The sequence below is a fragment of the Suncus etruscus genome, chromosome 18 (assembly GCF_024139225.1).
Source record: "Suncus etruscus isolate mSunEtr1 chromosome 18, mSunEtr1.pri.cur, whole genome shotgun sequence".
In the NCBI taxonomy this organism is placed as follows: Eukaryota; Metazoa; Chordata; class Mammalia; order Eulipotyphla; family Soricidae; genus Suncus; species Suncus etruscus.
The window spans coordinates 2,883,014-2,901,382 of NC_064865.1; the positions used below are offsets into that span (position 1 = coordinate 2,883,014).

At 53.9% G+C, this 18,369-nt stretch overlaps 2 protein-coding genes across 4 annotated transcripts in view; one reads left to right on the forward strand and one right to left on the reverse strand.

Moving 5' to 3' along the window:
- ABCC10 (ATP binding cassette subfamily C member 10) overlaps positions 1-11,390 on the forward strand; it is a 29,391-nt gene extending 18,001 nt beyond the window's left edge. For both annotated transcript variants that reach the window (XM_049765477.1, XM_049765476.1), the window contains 9 exons: positions 59-251; positions 3,267-3,610; positions 4,386-4,555; positions 5,595-5,755; positions 6,001-6,254; positions 9,145-9,290; positions 9,372-9,469; positions 10,145-10,257; positions 10,720-11,390. In XM_049765477.1, the coding sequence (XP_049621434.1) occupies positions 59-251; positions 3,267-3,610; positions 4,386-4,555; positions 5,595-5,755; positions 6,001-6,254; positions 9,145-9,290; positions 9,372-9,469; positions 10,145-10,257; positions 10,720-10,858 (1,618 nt within the window). In that variant the 3' untranslated portion in view covers positions 10,859-11,390. The remainder of the gene's footprint in view (positions 1-58; positions 252-3,266; positions 3,611-4,385; positions 4,556-5,594; positions 5,756-6,000; positions 6,255-9,144; positions 9,291-9,371; positions 9,470-10,144; positions 10,258-10,719) is intronic.
- DLK2 (delta like non-canonical Notch ligand 2) lies at positions 11,349-17,846 on the reverse strand. Of its 2 annotated transcripts, XM_049765512.1 has the most exons (5): positions 17,650-17,846; positions 17,099-17,162; positions 13,842-13,972; positions 13,091-13,235; positions 11,349-12,248 (listed from the first exon to the last, which is right to left on the reverse strand). In XM_049765512.1, the coding sequence occupies exons 1-5, from the start codon at positions 17,729-17,731 to the stop codon at positions 11,513-11,515; spliced, it is 1,158 nt and encodes a 385-aa protein (XP_049621469.1). In that variant the 5' UTR covers positions 17,732-17,846; the 3' UTR covers positions 11,349-11,512. The 2 variants fall into 2 exon arrangements, with proteins under 2 accessions (XP_049621469.1, XP_049621468.1); XM_049765511.1 differs by lacking the exon at positions 17,650-17,846 and having other exon boundaries at positions 17,099-17,408.
- Between the last annotated feature and the right edge of the window lie 523 nt (positions 17,847-18,369).

The window sequence follows — 18,369 nt, forward strand, 5'->3', positions numbered from 1 at the left end:
AAGGGGCCCCTGAGTGGGCCTGTTTTCGGTTACCCAGAGCCCCCTCCTCACTACCCAGCACCTCCGTGTTCCCACTGCCCAGAGCTGCCCCCAACGACTCCTCCCCAGACGTCCGCTTCTACCTCACTGTCTACGCCAGCATCGCGGGCATCAACTCACTGTGTACGCTGCTGCGGGCGGTGTTGTTCGCAGCCGGCACGCTCCGGGCCACGGGCATGCTCCACCGCCGCCTGCTGCAACGCGTCCTCCAGGTGAGGAGTCAGGGTGGCCCCCGGGAGCACAGCCCAGTCTCAAGCTTTCATGGAGTGGGGGGCTTTCTGGTCCCCAGGTGGTCCTAAATAGCGCAGAACACAGGGCTTGGAGAGGAGGAGTGGCGCAGGGCCTGCGTCCCAGGGTCAGCCTGCAGTGCTGGTGAGAGCCTGGCTCTCAAACCCTGCATGGCACAGTGGGGTCTGCCTATGGCGAATACAAGCTCCCTTTCTGTCTGTAATTTCGGCCATCTCTGCGACACTTGAGGGTAACTCCCATTTGATGTTCAGAGGTCACTCTTGGTGGTGTATGGGGGACTATGCTGCTAAGGTTCAAACCCAGGCCTCCTGCATGTAAAGCATGTTTCCCTCCTTGATTGTCTTATTTACTCCTTTGTTCATCCATCCCTTATTGATCCCTTAGTGTAGATACTCTATTTCCTTTCCCCTTCCTGAAAACCCACCATTCTTTCTTTTTCTTTTTCTTTATTTTATTTTTCTTTCTTTATTTTTTTTTTTTTTTGGATTTTGGGCCACACCGAGCAGCACTCAGGCTCTGTGCTCAGAAATTGCTCCTGGCAGGCTCGGGGGACCCTATGGGATGCTGGGAATTGAAGCCGGATCAGTCTTGGGTCAGCCGAGTGCAAGGCAAACAAACGCCCTACCGCTGTGCTATCCTTCAGGCCCTTCCGATAACCCACCTTTCTAAGTGTCTACTTTATATCTTTTATCTGTGTTTTTTTTGCATAATACTTATGTTTTATGCACTTTACACACACATATTACACATATCCAGTGGTTACTCTCAGTAACCAGGGGTACCATGCAGGAATCGAAACCGGGCTCCCACATGCAAAGTCTGTTCTCTAGACTTGTTCTCTAGACCTCTGAGCTGTTCCCCAGCCCCCCTGTGAAGCTGTTTTTAGTATTTTAGGCTCTTTTTGTTTTGTTTTGTTTTTTATTCTTGGCCACACCTGGTGGCACTCAGGAGTTACTTCTGGCTCTATGCTCAGAAATGGCTCCTGGCAGGCATGGGGGACCATAAGGGTTGCTGGGAATCGAACCCAGGTCTGTCCTGGGTTGGCCGAGTGCAAGGCAAACGTCCTACAGCTGTGCTATCTCTCCGGCCCTGTATTTTAGGTTCTTTGATTTGGTTTGATTTTGATTTTCCCAGCTAGTGTTCAGGAGTTATTCCTGGCTCTGCAATCAGGGATCACTTCTGGTGAGGCAGACTATGTGGAGTTCTGGGACTCAAACCTGGGTTGGCCACATGCAAGGGAAGTGCTGTACCTGCTGTGCTATTTTTTTTTTTTTTTGGTTTTTGGGTCACACCCGGCAGTGCTTAGGGGTTACTCCTGGCTGTCTGCTCAGAAATAGCTCCTGGCAGGCACGGGGGACCATATGGGACACCGGGATTCAAACCAACAACCTTTGGTCCTAGATTGGCTGCTTGCAAGGCAAACACCTCTGTGCTATCGCTCCGGGCCCCCTGCTGTGCTATTGTTCTGGACCATTCAGGCTCTTTCTAAGATCCTTCCCTGTTGTTGTGTGTATATCGAACCTATTGGTTTACCCCCATTGACTTGTGAGGATTAAGTTTAGTACAAGAAAATGCTTAGGACATTTATACTTACAATAATTATCCATCATAAATGTTATTCTTATCGCCAAGTTTTTTCTTCTCTATTATTTGGGTCTCACAGTAATCAGCAAGGTGGGTAATTTTCTCCCCATTTTACAAACGAGGAAACTGGGGTTCTGAGAGCAAAGCTACCTGGCCAATCAGAGGTATTCTCAGCCCAATAGGTAATGACTCACTCCCTGCCTGTCTGGACAATGGCCTCGCTGGGAGCCCAGCTCTGTCTTTAACAGCCAAGCAGGGGCCATGTTTAGGCTGTGAAATCAGTGTCTCACGAGCTATAAGCAGCAGGTGCTTATGATTACAGACCTACTACCCTGCCTTAAAATGGGGCTGTTTGGGCTTGAGAGCAGGTTTTGGGCTGAGCCCATGCTTTGCATGTGGGAACCCAGGTTTGGTTCCAGCACCACGTGGCCCCCTCAGCACTTCCTGGTATGGTACCAAAAAATAAAGGGTAGGGGCAGAGCCATAGTATAGCAGGGTGCTCGCCTTGCATGCTGCCTACCCAGGTTGAATACCTGGCACCCTCAATGGTCTCCCGAGCACCACCAGGAGTGGTTCCTGAGTGCAGAGCCAGAAGTAATCCCTGAGCACTGCTGCGTGTGGTCCAAAAGAGCAAAAGCAAAACCCCAAAAAGGGAATGGCAAGAAAGTACAGTGGCCACTTGCCTTGCATCCTGGCTTACCCAGATTTGATCTCCAGTACTTCATATCCCTCAAGCCCACCAAGAATGATCCCTGAAGGGCTGGAGAGAGAGCACTGAAGTAGAGTGTTTGCCTTGCATGTGGCCAACCCAGAACTGACTGGTGGTTCAATTCCTGGCATCCTATATAGTCCCCCGAGCCGGCCAGAGATGATTTCTGAGTGCAGAGCCAGGAGTAACCCCTGAGCGCAGCCGCCGCCAGGTGTGACCCAAAAACCACACAAAAAGAATGGTCTCCTGAGCACCACCAGGAGTGATTCCTGAGTGCAGAGCCAGGAGTAAGCCTGAGCACTGGCAGGTTAAAAACTGGCAAAGCTAAAAACAGAGCAAACCAAAAAACTCCTGAATGAACTGTTTGCAGAGTAGAAAGTCTGGACACTGTCCAGCCATCCCTTGAGTGCGTGGCCATGGGATTGGATTGACTTCGGCTGCTGCCAACAACCTGTGGCTGGCCCTGGGCATTTAGGATGTGCCTTGTGACCTCCTCTTGAATCTCACCAGCCCATGTCCTAGTAGTCGGGAGAGTGGCAGTCTGTCCTACACAATCTGGAATATTCTCTCTACAAGCCCCTCTGTCCTTCCTTCCACTTACTCTGGAGACTCGTGCCTTTCTTCCTATTGTCTACCATGGACCTTCCTCCTTACCCACCCAGCCCAACTACACCCCCTCTCCTAGGCACCCGTGACTTTCTTTGAAGCCACACCCACAGGCCGTGTCCTTAACCGCTTCTCCTCCGACGTGGCCTGCACCGATGACAGCCTGCCCTTCATGCTCAACATCCTCCTGGCCAACGGCGCCGGCCTGCTGGGCCTCCTGGCCGTGCTGGGCTCCGGCCTGCCCTGGCTGCTGCTCCTGCTGCCGCCACTGGGCTTCCTCTATTACCACATTCAGCGCCACTACCGGGAGTCCTCCCGGGAGCTGCGGCGCCTCTGCAGTCTCACCCTGTCGCCCCTCTACACCCACCTGGCCGACACTTTGGCTGGCCTCCCCGTGCTCCGGGCCACAGGGGCCAGTGACAGGTGTGTGTGGTCGGCCTGCCTCAGCTAGAGACAGTGGGATGAGAAGGCTGGGACATGGGACCTTTGGGGTGAGGGAGCCTCGGGTCTCTTGAGAAGGAAAGAATGGGAAAAGAAAAAGGGGACCTGCGATCAAGGATATAGTACAGCAGCCATTTATGGTCCCCTGAGCTCCTCCAAGAGTACAGAGCTAAAAGCAAGCCCTGAGCACAACCGGTTGTAGCCCAAAATTTAAAAAAAGAAAGAAAGGAATAAAAAAGATCCATGGGCATCAGACAGCAGGTTGGGCACTTGCCATGCACATAGCCGACCTGGGTTCAATCCCCAGCACCATGTGTGGCCCTCCGTACATTTTGTGGCCCTGTCCTAGAGGAATATTTTTTTTGTTTTGTTTTGTTTTAGTTGTTTGGGTCACACCCCCCAATGTTCAAGGCTTACTACTGACTTTGCACTCAAGGATCACCCCGACTTTGCCTCCTGCGGCCCGCAGGTAAATTGAGTTTGAGACCCCTGACGTAGGGTCTCCTGAGCCCTGCCAGGAGTGATTCCTGAGCATGAGCCTGGAGTAAGCCCTGAGTATTATGATATATGAACTCCTTAGGGAAAAAAAGAAAGAGAAAGGGCATCTTGTAGCAGCAGAACTGGCCCCATACCAGCACACTAGCCCCTCCATTGCCCCTCAGAGAGGCCTGGCCAAAAGGAGGAAGTGGAAAGCCAGGGAGGTGTTCAGACACAGGTTAGTGCAATTCATCTTCCCTCCATCCCTCTGGTTCCCCAGGTTTGAGGACGAAAACCAGAGACTCCTGGAGCTGAACCAGAGGTGCCAGTTTGCCTCCAGTGCTGCCCAGCAGTGGCTGGACATCCGGCTGCAGTTGATTGGGGCTGCAGTTGTCACCGCCATCGCCACGATCGCCCTGGTACAGCACCAGCAGGGCCTTGCCGACCCAGGTGCCCCACACTGACCCCTTGCCCTTAATTGTGGGTGTTTGGGAGGCCACTCTGGGGAGTAGTTGGTCTAGCAGTTGTAGCCCTAACAGCTCTACGTTTAGGCCTGGTGGTGCTGGGGACCACATGGTGTTTGGGTCCAGTCCTAGGCCTCACGCCTGCAGTGACTGCATTTACGCCAACTCCTCTGCCTACATCCTCATTCTCTTTTATCGTTTGTTTGGGGACCATACCCAGTAGTGCTCTGGGCCTACTTCCATTTGTGATGATGGGGAGGTATCACTCCTGGCCTGATGGAGTTGGGGACCCCACAGTGCAGGGACCTAATCTGGTCCTCCTGCAAGCAAAGCATGCATGAAGTCCTCTGAACTTTCTCCAGCCTCACCCAAAATACCCTCAGAATACCCTTATGTTTTCCCACCATGCCCCTGCATTGTTGGCCCCTTCAGCATCAACCCCAATGCCCTAGAGTCCCTGTGAGGAGAGGTTCAAATTACCATTGCCCCTGCATTTCATTTTATTTAATTTTTTTTGGTTTTGAGGCCATACCCAGCATTGCTCAGGACTTATTCCTGGCTCTGCACTCGGAATCACTCCTGGCAGGCTAGGTGATCACCTCCATTCTATATTGGGGGGAGGGGGGTGGAGTTGGGGACACACCGGAAGCGCTCAGGGGTTACTTCTGGCTCTGCACTCTCTTGGAAATCTCTCTTGGCAGGCTTGGGGTACCATATGGGATGCCAGGGATAAGATCCAGGCCCAACTTGGGTCAGTGGTGTGCAAGGCAAATGCCTACCGATATGCTATTGCTCTGGCCCCACCTCTGTTCTAGAGTTAGCATAACCTAAGTCTCCTGGAGGGACTTGCCCAGGGACTAGAATGAAGCTTGTTTTTGCCCCCCACCCCCGCCCCAGGCCTGTTCCATGCCTAGCACCAGCCCCTGTGACCCAGCTCCCATCATCATTCTGGCTTCTGTTCCTTTAGCCCAGCCTGGGATTGTTTCCTCCTCCCCCGTGTCTAACCTAGCTTCACCTCCTCTCAGGACTGGTTGGCCTGTCGCTATCTTATGCCCTGTCGTTGACTGGGCTGCTCTCAGGTCTGGTGAGCAGCTTCACCAGGACGGAGGCAATGCTGGTGAGTGTGGAGCGGCTGGAGGAGTACTCCTGCGACCTGCCCCAGGAGCCCCACGGACATCTGCTGCAGGTAAGCCTGTACCCCCACCAGGCCCTAAAAGTCCTTGATTTGGGCCCCCTTGTCTCCATCGCTCCTTTCTCTCCTCAGCTCCTTAGATGCCCACCTTGATGGGGACCCTTCCTCGTGCCCCTCATCTCCTCATCCTCTCAGGCCATCCTGTCCATTCCTCCTCACTCCGGGTGCCTTCCTCTCCCTTCCCCTCTGCTTCATCTGGTCTTTCCCTCTCATCACCTCTCTCTCCTCCTCCTCTGCAGCTGGGCCTCGACTGGCTGACCCAGGGCAGCGTGGAGTTTCAGGATGTGGTGCTAGTGTACCGGCCAGGACTGCCCAATGCCCTGGATGGGGTGACCTTCTGCGTACAGCCCGGAGAGAAGTTGGGTATCGTGGGTCGCACAGGCTCCGGCAAGTCTTCCCTGTTCTTGGTGCTCTTCCGGCTGCTGGAGCCCAGCTCTGGCCGAGTGCTGCTGGACGGCGTGGACACTGGGAAGCTGGAGCTGGCTGAGCTCAGGTCTGGGGAGGCATGAAGGGAACCAGCCCTGACCCACAGATAAACGCCCCACTTAGATTGGAGGGTGGGGCCAACTTGGTGCTCAGGTCAGGGTTGAGATCTGTGACTTTGACCTCTTTCCTGCTTTATCTTTCAGGTACATCTCAGCACACACCTTTCACTACTAACTAGTGGTTTCTAATCTTTTTTCTTTGCTTGTTGGGTTTTGGGGGCTCCCAGCAGTGCTCAGGGAATATCAAGAGTAGTATCAAGAGATCATATGGGATTCTGGGGATCAAACCTTGGTTGGCCATATAAAAGGCAAGCACCTTATCTACTGAACTATATATATATATATATATATATATATATATATATATATATATATATATATATATATATATATATTTTTCAACCTTTTCACATTTATAGTCTGCCACCAATCCATGGCCCATCACTTGAAATCTACTCTAGGGCTAAAGAGATTGCTTGCTTAATGGACTGAAGAACACAGTTTGCTCGAGGTTCTTAGAGTGCCCCAGGTTCAATCCCCAGGCATCACATGGGTCGCCAGATACTGTGCTGGGAGTGACCACCAAGTCCACGCTGCCTCCCCTTACACCCAAGAGCTGACAATATAGCCCTAAAAACAAACACTGAAATGACAGTAGACATGGGGCTGTGGATTGACTCAGTGGTAAAGCACTTGGTTTGCGGGTGTGAGTCCATGAGTTTTATCCCCACCACTGGCAAAATCAAACAACGGGGGCCGGAACAATAGCACAGCAGGTAGGGCATTTGCCCTGCATGCAGTAGACCTGGGTTCAATCCCTGGCATCCAATATGGTCTCCCAAGCACAGCCAGAAACAAACCTGAAGCACCACCAGATATGGTTTAAAAAAACACACACACACAAAGAGGTCCAAAGAGATAGCACAGCAGTAGGCATTTGCCTTACATGTAGCCGATTCAGGATGGATGGTGGTTCTAATCCCCACATTCCATATAGTCCCCCAAGCCTGCCAGGAGCGATTTCTGAGTGCAGAGCCAGGATTAATCCCTGAGCACTGCCAGCTATGGACCACCCCCTCCAAAAAAAAAAAAAAAAAAACAGCAACTGGAAAAACAAAAGAGTTAGATGTATTGTGGCTAGGTCACACAGCATCTCATGATGAGGCACCTCCTACCACAGCCACAGAATAACCTGATGTCCTTGTAGCTGGAAAAATGTAGGCAAGTGCCATTCTGCAGTGCCTGCAGCCCACTGGTCGCAGTCTCATCTCAGCTGTAGATGCCCCTTCATCTACATCTGGACGGTCGGGGCCTTGTAGTCCAAACAGCTCTTCTGCACCTGGTGCCAGCCTGCACCTGACCTCTGTGTGTTCCCTGCTGTTCCTTAACAACTACTTCTGCTGTCTCCATGACTGCCAGAGTTGATGCCACATGGAACAGCCACATCTTGTGCCCTGTTTGTTTTTTCGTTTGGTTCACATCCGGTGGTGCTCAAGACTTACTCCTGCCTCTTTGCTCAGAGATCATTCCTAGGAGGCACTGGACGCCATGTGTGGTGCTAGGGATCAAACCTGAGACTGCCTCATGCAAATCCTTACCCACTGTTCTTTTGCTCCAGTCTTGTGCTGTTTTTATTGTTTATTTGCTTGTTTGTTTATTTGATTTTTGGGCCACATCTGGTGACGCTTGGGTTATTCCTGGCTATGTGCTCAGAAATCGCTCCTGGCTTGGGGACCATATGGGACGCTGGGGGATCGAACCACAGTCCGTCCTTTTGCTGTTTTCTTGAAACTCCTGCAGGACAGAACCTAGGCCAGAGGTTCTCATATTTATTTGACCTAACACCCCCTTTTATTTATTGATTGATTGATTTGGGTTTTTGGGTCACACCAGCACCGCTCAGGGTTTACTCCTGGCTCCAAGCTCAGAAATCGCTCCTGGCAGGCTCGGGGGACCATATGGGATGCTGGGATTCCAACCAATGACCTTCTGCATGAAAGGCAAACGCCTTACCTCCATGCTATCTCTCCGGCCCCCACCCTCTTTTATTTATTTATTTATTTTATTGGGCCATACCTGGCAATGCTCAGTGGCTCTGCACTCAGGAATTCTTTTAGTGCTCAAGGGACTATATGGGATGCTAGGGATTGAATCCTGGTTGGCCATATACAAGGCAAATGCCCTACGTGCTATACTATCTCTCCAGCCCCAAATGCCCCCTTTCTAGAAAAAAAAAATATAATCCCTCAGTGACCTATAAATCTGCCTTTTTTTTTTTTTTGGTTTTGGGCCACACCAGCTGTGTGCAGGGCTTACTCCTGGCTCTGTGCTCAGGGATTACTTGTGACAGGGCTCAGGGCTTGGATCAAACGTCGGTCAGTTGTGTACAACAAATGTGCACATACACATCAGGCATGGGCATGCGCGCGCGCACACACACACACACACACCTGTCCATAAGCACGCTTGCTCTCTCTCTCCCACTCCTCTCTCTCTCTCTCTCTCTCTCTCTCTCTCTCTCTCTCTCTCCCCCCCCCTCTCCTCTCTCTCCCTCTCCTCTCTCTCTCTCTCTCTCTCTCTCTCTCTCTCTCTGTCTCTCTCCATGCACACACATATGCCACAAGTACACACCCACCCCACCTCACTGGAGGCTGCTGTCCTAGGTGGCACCAGCAACCCCAGAGGGTGGCATCTCCATCGGAAATTCTGGGTGAGGCCGTGGGTTCCTCATCTCTCCCTCAGGCATGTTACTGGCACAGCTCAAGGTACATGACTGACCCGAGGACCAGAGGAGTACTTTGAGGCAGTATTCTCCTGAGGGCTTAGCAGCAAAACCTGCCTGGAGCATGACAGGCCCCTCCATCCTCCTGCCATATCCTGTCCCACCCTGTTCCCCAGATCCCAGCTGGCGATCATCCCCCAGGATCCCTTCTTGTTCAGCGGGACTGTTCGGGAGAACCTGGACCCACGGGGGCTGCAGGAGGACGGGGCACTGTGGCAGGCCCTGGAGCAGTGTCACCTGAGTGAAGTGATCACAGCCGCAGGTAAGTGTGGTTCCCTCCTGTGGTGTGGCCAGGAGTGGGTGTGGGGGTCTGGGGGTAAAGAAGCTATGCTGTGCCTGGCAGGTGGTCTGGATGGTGAGCTGGGCGAGGGGGGCCGGAGCCTGTCCCTGGGGCAGAGACAGCTGCTGTGTCTGGCCAGGGCTCTTCTCACAGATGCCAAGGTAAGGAGAAAGGAAACAGCCTTAGGGCAGGGGGACAAAGTGAGCTGGGGGCTGTAGGGGGGAAGATGGTGCTATGGGCTGCTGAGCACCTACTCCGGGTGCAGAAGCCCCAAGCTTAATCCCCCAAATTCCCAGCATGGGGCCAGAGAGATAGCATGGAGGTAGGGCATTTGGTTTGAGTCCCGGCATCCCATATGGTTTCCTGAGCCGGGGGGCGATTTATGAGCGTAGAGCCAGGAGTAACCCCTCAGCGCTGCCGGGTGTGACCCAGAAAAAAATATCTAAAATTCCCAGCATGGGGATTAATGGCCACCCTCAGCAATGAACTAGAAGTAGCCTCCAGCTATGGTACAAAAGTGACCCAAAAACAAACTCCTGGGGCCTGGAGTGATAGCACAGCTGTAAGGTGGTTGCCTTGCATGCTGCCAACCTGGGGTGGACCCAGGTTTGATCCCCGGCATCCCAAGTGGTTCCCTAAGCCTGCCAGGAGCGACTTCTGAATGCAGAACCCTGAGTGCCACCAAATGTGGCCCAAGAACAAAAAAAAGAAGGGGTCCAAGTTAGTTTTATTCCTAGAGTGAGAATAGGAAGCTGTAGGTTGGGTCAGGAGGTAGGGGCATGAGTTTGAGAGGGGCCCAAGGCTTACCGCCTTCTCTGCATCTACCCACATTCCAGATCCTGTGCATTGACGAGGCCACAGCGAGCGTGGACCAGAAGACAGACCAGCTGCTGCAGGAGACCATCTGCAGGCGCTTTGCCAACAAGACGGTGCTCACCATTGCTCACAGGTATGCACATTTCTTCCTCCCTGGAGCCCTGGGACTCCCAGTTCCTCATCCTCCTGAGGCACAGACCCAGACCCAAACACTAGCAAAGAGCCAGGGCTAACGCCTAGGACCCTGCAGGGGCAAAGAGGGAACCTGGGGGAGAGAAGGAGGAGAATACAGGGGCAGGGAGGGAATGCACCCTTCTTGCTTGGTTTTTGTTTCGAAATTCACACTCTGGTTAGTGCTTAGTGGTTATTCCTGGCTCTATATTCACACTCTGGTTAGTGCTTAGTGGTTATTCCTGGCTCTATACTCAGGAATTACTCCTGGCAGGATCAGGGAACTATAAGGGATTCTGGGGATTGAATCCAGGTCAGCTACATGCAAGGACAATGCTATATCCTCTATACTGTTTCTCCAGCCCCTGCAGCCCTCTTCTCTAGGGCACCGTCCCCACTACCCATGCGCCCTTCTCTCACACAGGCTCAACACAATTCTGAACTCAGACCGGGTGCTGGTGCTCCATGGCGGGAGAGTGGCTGAGCTGGACTCCCCGGCGGCCCTCCGCAGCCGGCCCCACTCCCTGTTCCAGCAGCTGCTGCAGGGCAGCAGCTCTCACTGAGCCCTGCACCACTCCTGTCGCTCCTGCTGAGCTTCTGCCCCTCACTCGGGAGCCAGCATGCTGGTTCACTCATCGTTCTCCTTGAGGGGAGATTGTTGCTCTAGGGTTGGAGGTCATGTGTGATGTGCACAGGTCCTGGGCTTGAACCTCGTTTCACACTCCATGATTTTTCGAGCACTACCAGGTGCTGCCCCACATCCCAGTACTTCCAGGGAGTTCCCCCAAGACATTCTCCTCCTGGATTCTACCTCTCTCTCACTTCCCCCAAGGGGAGAAGGGACCCTGGATTCCTCTCCAAACGTTTTTAGCGCGGGAGATGGGCAGGCCATGTGCTCTCTAACCAAGATGTTCCCAGCCTCCCAAGTTCCTCTCTGGGAATTTGCCTACTAGAGGGGGTGGGTGCTCTGAGGCTCCCCAATTCCCCCACACCCCTCGGCTCAGCCTCTCATGCATCCCCCTCCTGTGCGGGCTTCTAGCACAGGAACTCCCCTGGGTTTTTCTGAGTTTTATTTGATAAAATTCCCGTTGTACATTCTGTGTGTAAAAAAAATAATCTCTCTGGTGCCTGGTTGCGCCCTTCCATGTGTGTGCTCCCCTCCGGGGGAGGTGAGGATGGATGGTGCAGTCTGAGGTGGAGGAGGGTCCCCGTCCCCGTCACAGTGCCGTGCTCTTACCAGGCTCAGGGGGCAGGTCAGGGGGCAGGGACAGTCCCCCTGGCAGCATGCTCACCTGGCATTCCTGGTCTTGGCGTGCTGGGGCATAGTGCGGGGCGGGGGAGCAGCAGGGCCCAGGGGGACAGGCACCCTTGCGCCAGGCTCTCAAGGTCAGTAGTATGGTGGAAAGGACCAGGGCAGCTGTGAGGACCCCGAATACCACCACAGCCACCAGGCTGGACTCCCCCAGCCCCGCCTCTTGTCTCCGCACCACCTCCTTCACCGAGATGCGCAGAAGGCCGGCGCCTGCGCTGTGGGGGACAGGCCCCGTGGCTGGTGGTAAGGCGGCCGCCGTGGGCTCCCAGGGCAGACCCGCCACGGTGGTGGGCTCTGGGGCTGGCAGCACCAGCTCACAAGTCTTGCCTCCATAGCCACTGGGGCAGAGACAGTGGAAGTCATGCACTCGGTCCCAGCAGCGGGCGCCTCGCTGGCACGGGCGGCTGGCACAATCATCCAGGTTGGTGGTGCAGAAGCGGCCGGCAAAGCCCAAGGGGCAGAGGCAGGAGAAGCGGTTAACACCGTCCACGCAGGTGGCGCCGTTGGCACAAGGCCGCATCAGACAGTCATCCACGTTCACCTCACAGCGGGGACCCACAAAGCCAGCCAAGCAGCGGCAGGTGAAGTTGAGGGCAAAGCCCTGGTCGTCCTGGCACTGCCCACCATTCTGGCATGGGGCACTGGGAAGGGACGGGAGGAGAAGGCGTTAACACCAACTCACACCTGCAGGGTGGCTCAGACCAGCATTCTGACCACAGCCACCATCAAGACCTGCCCCATGTAAATCATCTGAGCATCAAGCCTGTAGATGGCACAGCACCAGGGTTTGAACTCAGCCTTGTGCTCTCCAGACCGCACTTTCAGCCACTAAGTCTTTTGCAGGCCCTTTCTTGGCGGGAGTCACAAGCCTCATGCCGCAACATCAGGATGAATCATGTTTGCCATATGAGAGCACCTTCCTGGGTACCCAGTACATGTTTTCTTTTTTAATTTTGGGAGGTGATTGAGGACTACCCCAGCCTAGTGCTTAGGGGCCAGTCGGCTGAACCCCAGGCTCCCACATGCAGAGCCGAACTCAAAGCCATCTTCCTGCCTGCCCTCTCCCACACTGTTCTCACTGTTGCAGAAATGGTTCAGCTAGTACCAAGGAAGTTGAGCAATTCTGAGCCGGTGCCAGGATTTTTGGCGGGCTGGGATTGTTATCCTCTAGGACTTCTTTTTTTCTTTTCCTTTTTGCTTTTTGGGCCACACCTAGTGGTGCTCAAGGGTTACTCTTGGCTCTGTGCTCAGGAATTACTCTTGGTAGTGCTCAGGGGACTATATGAGAAGCCAGAGACCAAACCTGGGTCAGCTGCATGCAAGGCAAACACCCTACCCACTTGTGCTATCACCCCGGCCCCCTCCGTGGGACTCCTGGCCCTCCACTTAATCTTCACTCCCCCCCTCAGGGATGGATCATACCCCTTCTGCTATCATCAGCATGTCAACCGAACCTCCCCTACCAGGTGTGGCCCCCACTCACCCTGCCTGCTCACAGGGCCCGGCCTTGTGCTCGCAGTCATGGCCGTGGAAGCCGGCGGGGCAGACACAGTGGTATTCGCCGCCCCCATCATACACACACTGGCCTCCATTCCGGCAGGGGTTCTGGGTGGTACAGACGTGCTCATCTGCAGAGGAGACCAGGAAAGTTCAGTGATAGCCCCTATATTCGGGACCCCTCCTCTACCTGCCCACCCAGAGCCCACCAAGGCTCTGTGGGTCTCTTGCTACAGACCCACCCCAGATTGGTTTAGTGTCTCAGGGCAAAACCATGATGTGTTAGTGTGAGACAGCTTCTGCCTGGCCCAGTGAGGCTCACCCAGTGGCTTTGGGCCTATGATGCCTCTTCTGTAGGCCTCTTTCATTTGGGGTGGGGGGGAATGAAGTGGGATGGGGGTTTGGGGCACAGCCAGCAGTGCTCAGGGCTTATTTACTCTTGGCTCTACACTCAGGAATTACTCCTGGTAACCATATGGATGCCATGGATTGAACCTGGGTAAACCAGGTGCAACCCACTGTATATTACTCCAGCCCCAACTGCAGGCCTCTTTTTTCTGTATCATTGCTAAAGATGTACCATTTCTGGCAGCCACTTTGCCTACCTCCTGGGGTAATGCTGAGGACCTATTCAAACCACCCTTGGGAATGTGATCTCAAAAGAGCAAGATGACACAGGTGCCCCACAGTAATACAAACAGTCTCCCTCCCAACAGCCACCCTCTCTTCACCCCTACCTTTGTCACAGAACTTGCCCGCCCAGCCGTTGTGACAGATGCACTGCCAGGGCTGGTGGCAGGTGCCGTGCCGGCAGCCGGGCATCCTCACACAGCGCTCACAGTGTGGTCCCTCCCAGCCTGGGTCGCACCTGATGGGGAGGAGCCCAGGGTTAAGGCTGTGGGGAGCCCGAGGGAGGCAAGGAGGAAGTGGAATCAGGACTTTGAGGAACGGAGAGGTGGAGCAGGTGACTGTGGAAGCAAAAGCAGCCTGTGGAATCACATTAGTACCAAACACTAGATTTAGATCCCTGCATTTTGTCACGTGGGTTTTTTTGTTTGTTTTGTTTTTGGTCACATCTGGTGGTGCTCAGGGTTACTCCTGGCTCTGTGCTCAGAAATCACTCCTGGAAGGCTCTGGGGACCATATGGGATGCCAGGATTCGAACCACTGTTAGTCCTGAATCGGCTGTATGCAAGGCAAACACACTACTGCTGTGCTATCTCTCCAGCCCTTGTCAGTCTCTTTTTGTTGTTTATTTTTTGAGAGGTGTGGTGGGGTGGGCCACACTCAGCGGTACTCAGGGCTTACTCCTGCTTTGTGCTTAGAAGCCACTTCTGGTAGTGCTAGGAAACCATATGTGATGCCACGAACCATTATAACAGTCACAACCACTACCTAAACAACTGCATGCAAGGCAATAGCTTTAATTTTGGGGGCCACACATGGTGGCTCTCAGGACTTACTCCTGGCTCTGCATTGAGAAATTACTTCTAGCAGGCTTGGGGGATGATGTGGATGCTGAGGATTGAACCCAGATCAGTCACATACAAGGCAACTACCCTACCTGCTGTGCTATCATTCTGGCCTTGTGGGGGAGGAGGATTTTTAAATGTGCTTATAAATAACCCCAGTCAAACTCAGATTTACTGAGATTCTTTTTGTTTGTTTGTTTTTGTTTTTTAGGCCACACCTGGTGGTGCCCAGGGTCTACTTAGGGCTTTCAGGGTCCAAAGATGGAATCCAGGACACCTGCGTACAAGGCATGTGCTCTAGCCTCATTGAACCAGTTCAATGACCATGCCCAGTGGTGCTCAGGGTTTACCTGAGCTCAGGGATCACTCCTGGAGAGACTTGGGATGTCAAGGGTTGATCCTGTGTTGACTGCATGCAAGTGCCTGTTATAGGGCACCAGAGTGATAGTCCAGCAGGTCGGTCACGTGCTTTCATATGTGTTCAAACCCAGGTTCAGTCCCCAGCATCCCCTAAATGCTCTCGAGCAATGCCAGGTGTAATTCCTGAGTGTAGAGCCGGGAGTAACCCCTGAATATTGCTGGGCATGGCCCCAAAACAAAACAACAGAAAAAGTGCCTGTTACAGAGATAGACTGTAACAGGTTGCAAGAGAAAAAGACATTGGTGGACAGAAGTGAAAGGCGAAGGGGTTGGTGTTGGAACGTGTATACCTGAAACCCAATTGTGAAAAATTCTGTAATTCACAATATCTAAATAAAAATAAGGTTTTTCAAATTAAATAAAAGAGGGGCAGGAGCAAAAAAAAAAAAAAAAAAAAAAAAAAAAAAGCACAGCAGGCATGATATTTGTTCAATCCTCCCCATTCTATACAGACCCCCAGGTCTGCCAAGAGTCATTTCTGAATGCAGAGCCTGAAGTAACACCTGAGCACCACCAAGTGTGACCCCAAAACAAAAACAAAACAAAAAAATTAAATAAGAGAAACCAGAGAGATAATACAGTGGGTAAGGAGCTTGCTTTGCACATGCTGACCAATGTTTAATCCCCAGTACCCATATGTTCCCCTGAGCGTGCCAGGAATGAGCCCTGAACACAACAGATGTGACCCAAAAAGCCAAATCAGTGCAGGCAAAAAACAAAACAAAAAATAGTGGCCTTGAGAGATGAAGGTGACCAAGACTGTCTTCCTCCCCAGATTCCAGGACAAATGACCGAATTTGTTTAAAAAAGAAAGAAAGAAAGAAGAAAGGGAGGGAGGAAGAGAGGGAGGGAGGGAGGGAAGGAAGGAAGGAGGAAGGAAGGAAGGAAGGAAGGAAGGAAGGAAGGAAGGAAGGAAGGAAGGAAGGAAGGAAGGAAGGAAGGAAGGAAGGAAGGAAGGAAGGAACAAATGGGCCTGACTGATAGCACAGCAGTAGGGCGTTTGCCTTGCACACTGCCAACCAGGGACAGACTCGGGGTTTGATCCCTGGCATCTATATGCTCCCCCAGCCTGCCAGGAGCAATTTCTGAGTACAGAGCCAGGAGTAGCCCCTGAGAGCCACTGGGTATGACCCAAAACAAAAACAAACAACAACAACAAAACCAAGGATTAGAGATATTTTCAGAGGGTAGGACATTTGCTTTGTCCATGGTCTACCCAAGTTCCATCTCCAGCATATATGGTACCCCTGGGCACCGCAGGGGCCGGCGAGGTGGCGCTAGAGGTAAGGTGTCTGCCTTGCAAGCGCTAGCCAAGAAAGAACCGCGGTTCGATCCCCTGGCGTCCCATATGGTCCCCCCAAGCCAGGGGCAATTCCTGAGCGCTTAGCCAGGAGTAACCCTTGAGCATCAAACGGGTGTGGCCTGAAAAACTAAAACACAAAACAAAAATAAAAACCCCTGGGCACCGCCAGGATGATTCCTAAGTGCAGAGCCGGGTATGGCCCAAAACCCCCAAAAAAAATTCAAAGTAAAAAAATGTTTTTAATCCAAAACAAACCAACAAAACTCTGCCTGTCCCTCCCAGGTCCTCTTCCAGTGTGTTCATTCCCTATGTCCAGACACACAATCTCCCTGCTACAGGATCTGCCCAGCCCCCACTGCCTGAGTCGATTACTCAAATGCATCCAGAAAGATCTTCTTTCATAAATGCTTCTCCCAGCACCCCTCGCTGCATCTCTTCCCTTGCAAACTAAACCCATCCTCTTCTTTATCGCCTTCTTTTCTCTCCCCCATTCCCTTCTGGCTCCCCATCTCTGAACTCTCTCAAGCTGAAGCTCTTTCTCTTAGTATCTTGAGGAAGAAAGGATCCGAAGCCTTTGCAAGAGTTAAGAAGTGGGGTGCGAACAGCAAGAAGCAGAGGCAAGGAAGGAAGGCCAGGCAAAGGGGAGGGAGCGGGAGGGTAGGGCTGTGTGCCCAAAGGGAATACAGATGGAACCTTCGGGTCTGGACCCTGTGTAACACTCAGCCCCTGGGGCCTGCCCTAGCTGTGGGTGTGGTAGAGCTGGGAAATGGGGAGCAGCTGGTGGGGGAGAGGTACCTACCTGCAGGAACCGTCAGGTGCGCAGCAACCGTGGGCCAGGTTACAGTGGGAACTGCATTCATCCGCTGCAAGAGATTGATGGAGGTTAGGAGTGATGTTCTGGGATGCAAGGAACTCCAGAGAGGCTAAGGGAAGGATGCATGGGAAGGGTGCAAAGTCCCATCTTTGGGACTCGGCGACCCTTGCAAAGAAAGGGCAGACCCACGAGGCTGGAGAGATGGCATGGAAGTAGGGCATTTGCCTTGCAAGCCGAAGGACGGTGGTTTGAATCCCATATGGCATCCCAGAGGGTCCTCCCTTTGAGCCTAACTGCCAGGAGCGATTTCTGAGCGTCGAGTGGGGAGGAACCCCTGAGCGAGCGCTGCCGGTGGGACCCAAAATCTAAAAACCCCAAAACCAACCAGGGAAGACCCACGCAAGACCGACTCCACGCGTGGGTAGGGCGGCTGCAGGACCGCCTCGGACCGCCAGAGGTCAGCGTGCCAGCGTGGGTCGGAGCCCGGTCCTTGCGCCCTAGGGGCTGGGGGAATTCGGGGGGCACCTCCCACTCACCTCCAGCCGGCCGGACGGGGGTCCCCAAGATGCACAGCAGGCCCACGAGGTGGAGACAGAGGCAGCGGCAGCCTCTGGGCATGGTCAGCGCCCGCCCCGGGAGGGACGGACAGACGGGCGTGCAGACAGACAGACAGACACCTGTGGTGGGGAGGCCAAGCCTGGAGAGGGGGCGCGGATCGGGGGACCCCGAGTGGGGGGGCGGGTTTGGGGGTCGCGGGAGGGCGAGAGGAAGGCCCGGGCGGGCTCGGGCTCGGGCGGGGGCGGTGCTGGCAGCTGCGGATCGAAATGGGGCGCGCGCGCCGTGCGCAACAGACAGAGGATGGATCGGGGAGCGCGGGGCGCGGCTGGCTTGGCCCTGGAGGGAATCTGCGGGGATGGTGGACCCAGGGGGCGCGAGGGCTGGTCCTGCACTGGATCCTCCCTGCCCACCCGGGTCTCGATCTTTCGATCTTTCGTCCTTTTCCTCTTCGCCCCAAAACAGGCCTGCAACCTCCCCGCGCGCCCTGGCCCCGCGCGCTCCGGCCCACTCGGTCCTCACCTCGGGTTGCAACCCGGGGCGCAGAGGGAGGCCGGGTCCGACGGGCTCGGGGGTGCGGCCACCCCGTGGGCGATCGCTCCCTGAGCCCCAAGCTGCGAGAGTGGGGATCCAGGACACCCCAAGTGTCAGCTTCTCCGGCTCCCCGCGCGCTCTCAGGCCTCCTGCCAGCCAGCCCAGTC

What these genes read in the sequence shown, in the direction of transcription:
- DLK2 (XM_049765511.1), bottom strand. Translation starts at nt 17,379, where the DNA reads ATGCCATATGGGATTCAAACCACCGTCCTTCGGCTTGCAAGGCAAATG. An exon ending in GGGCAAGTTCTGTGACAAAG is followed by an intron (nt 13,236 to 13,841) that starts GTAGGGGTGAAG and finishes TCTCCTCTGCAG; the next exon opens with ATGAGCACGTCTGTACCACC. An exon ending in GGGCCCTGTGAGCAGGCAGG is followed by an intron (nt 12,249 to 13,090) that starts GTGAGTGGGGGC and finishes GTCCCTTCCCAG; the next exon opens with TGCCCCATGCCAGAATGGTG.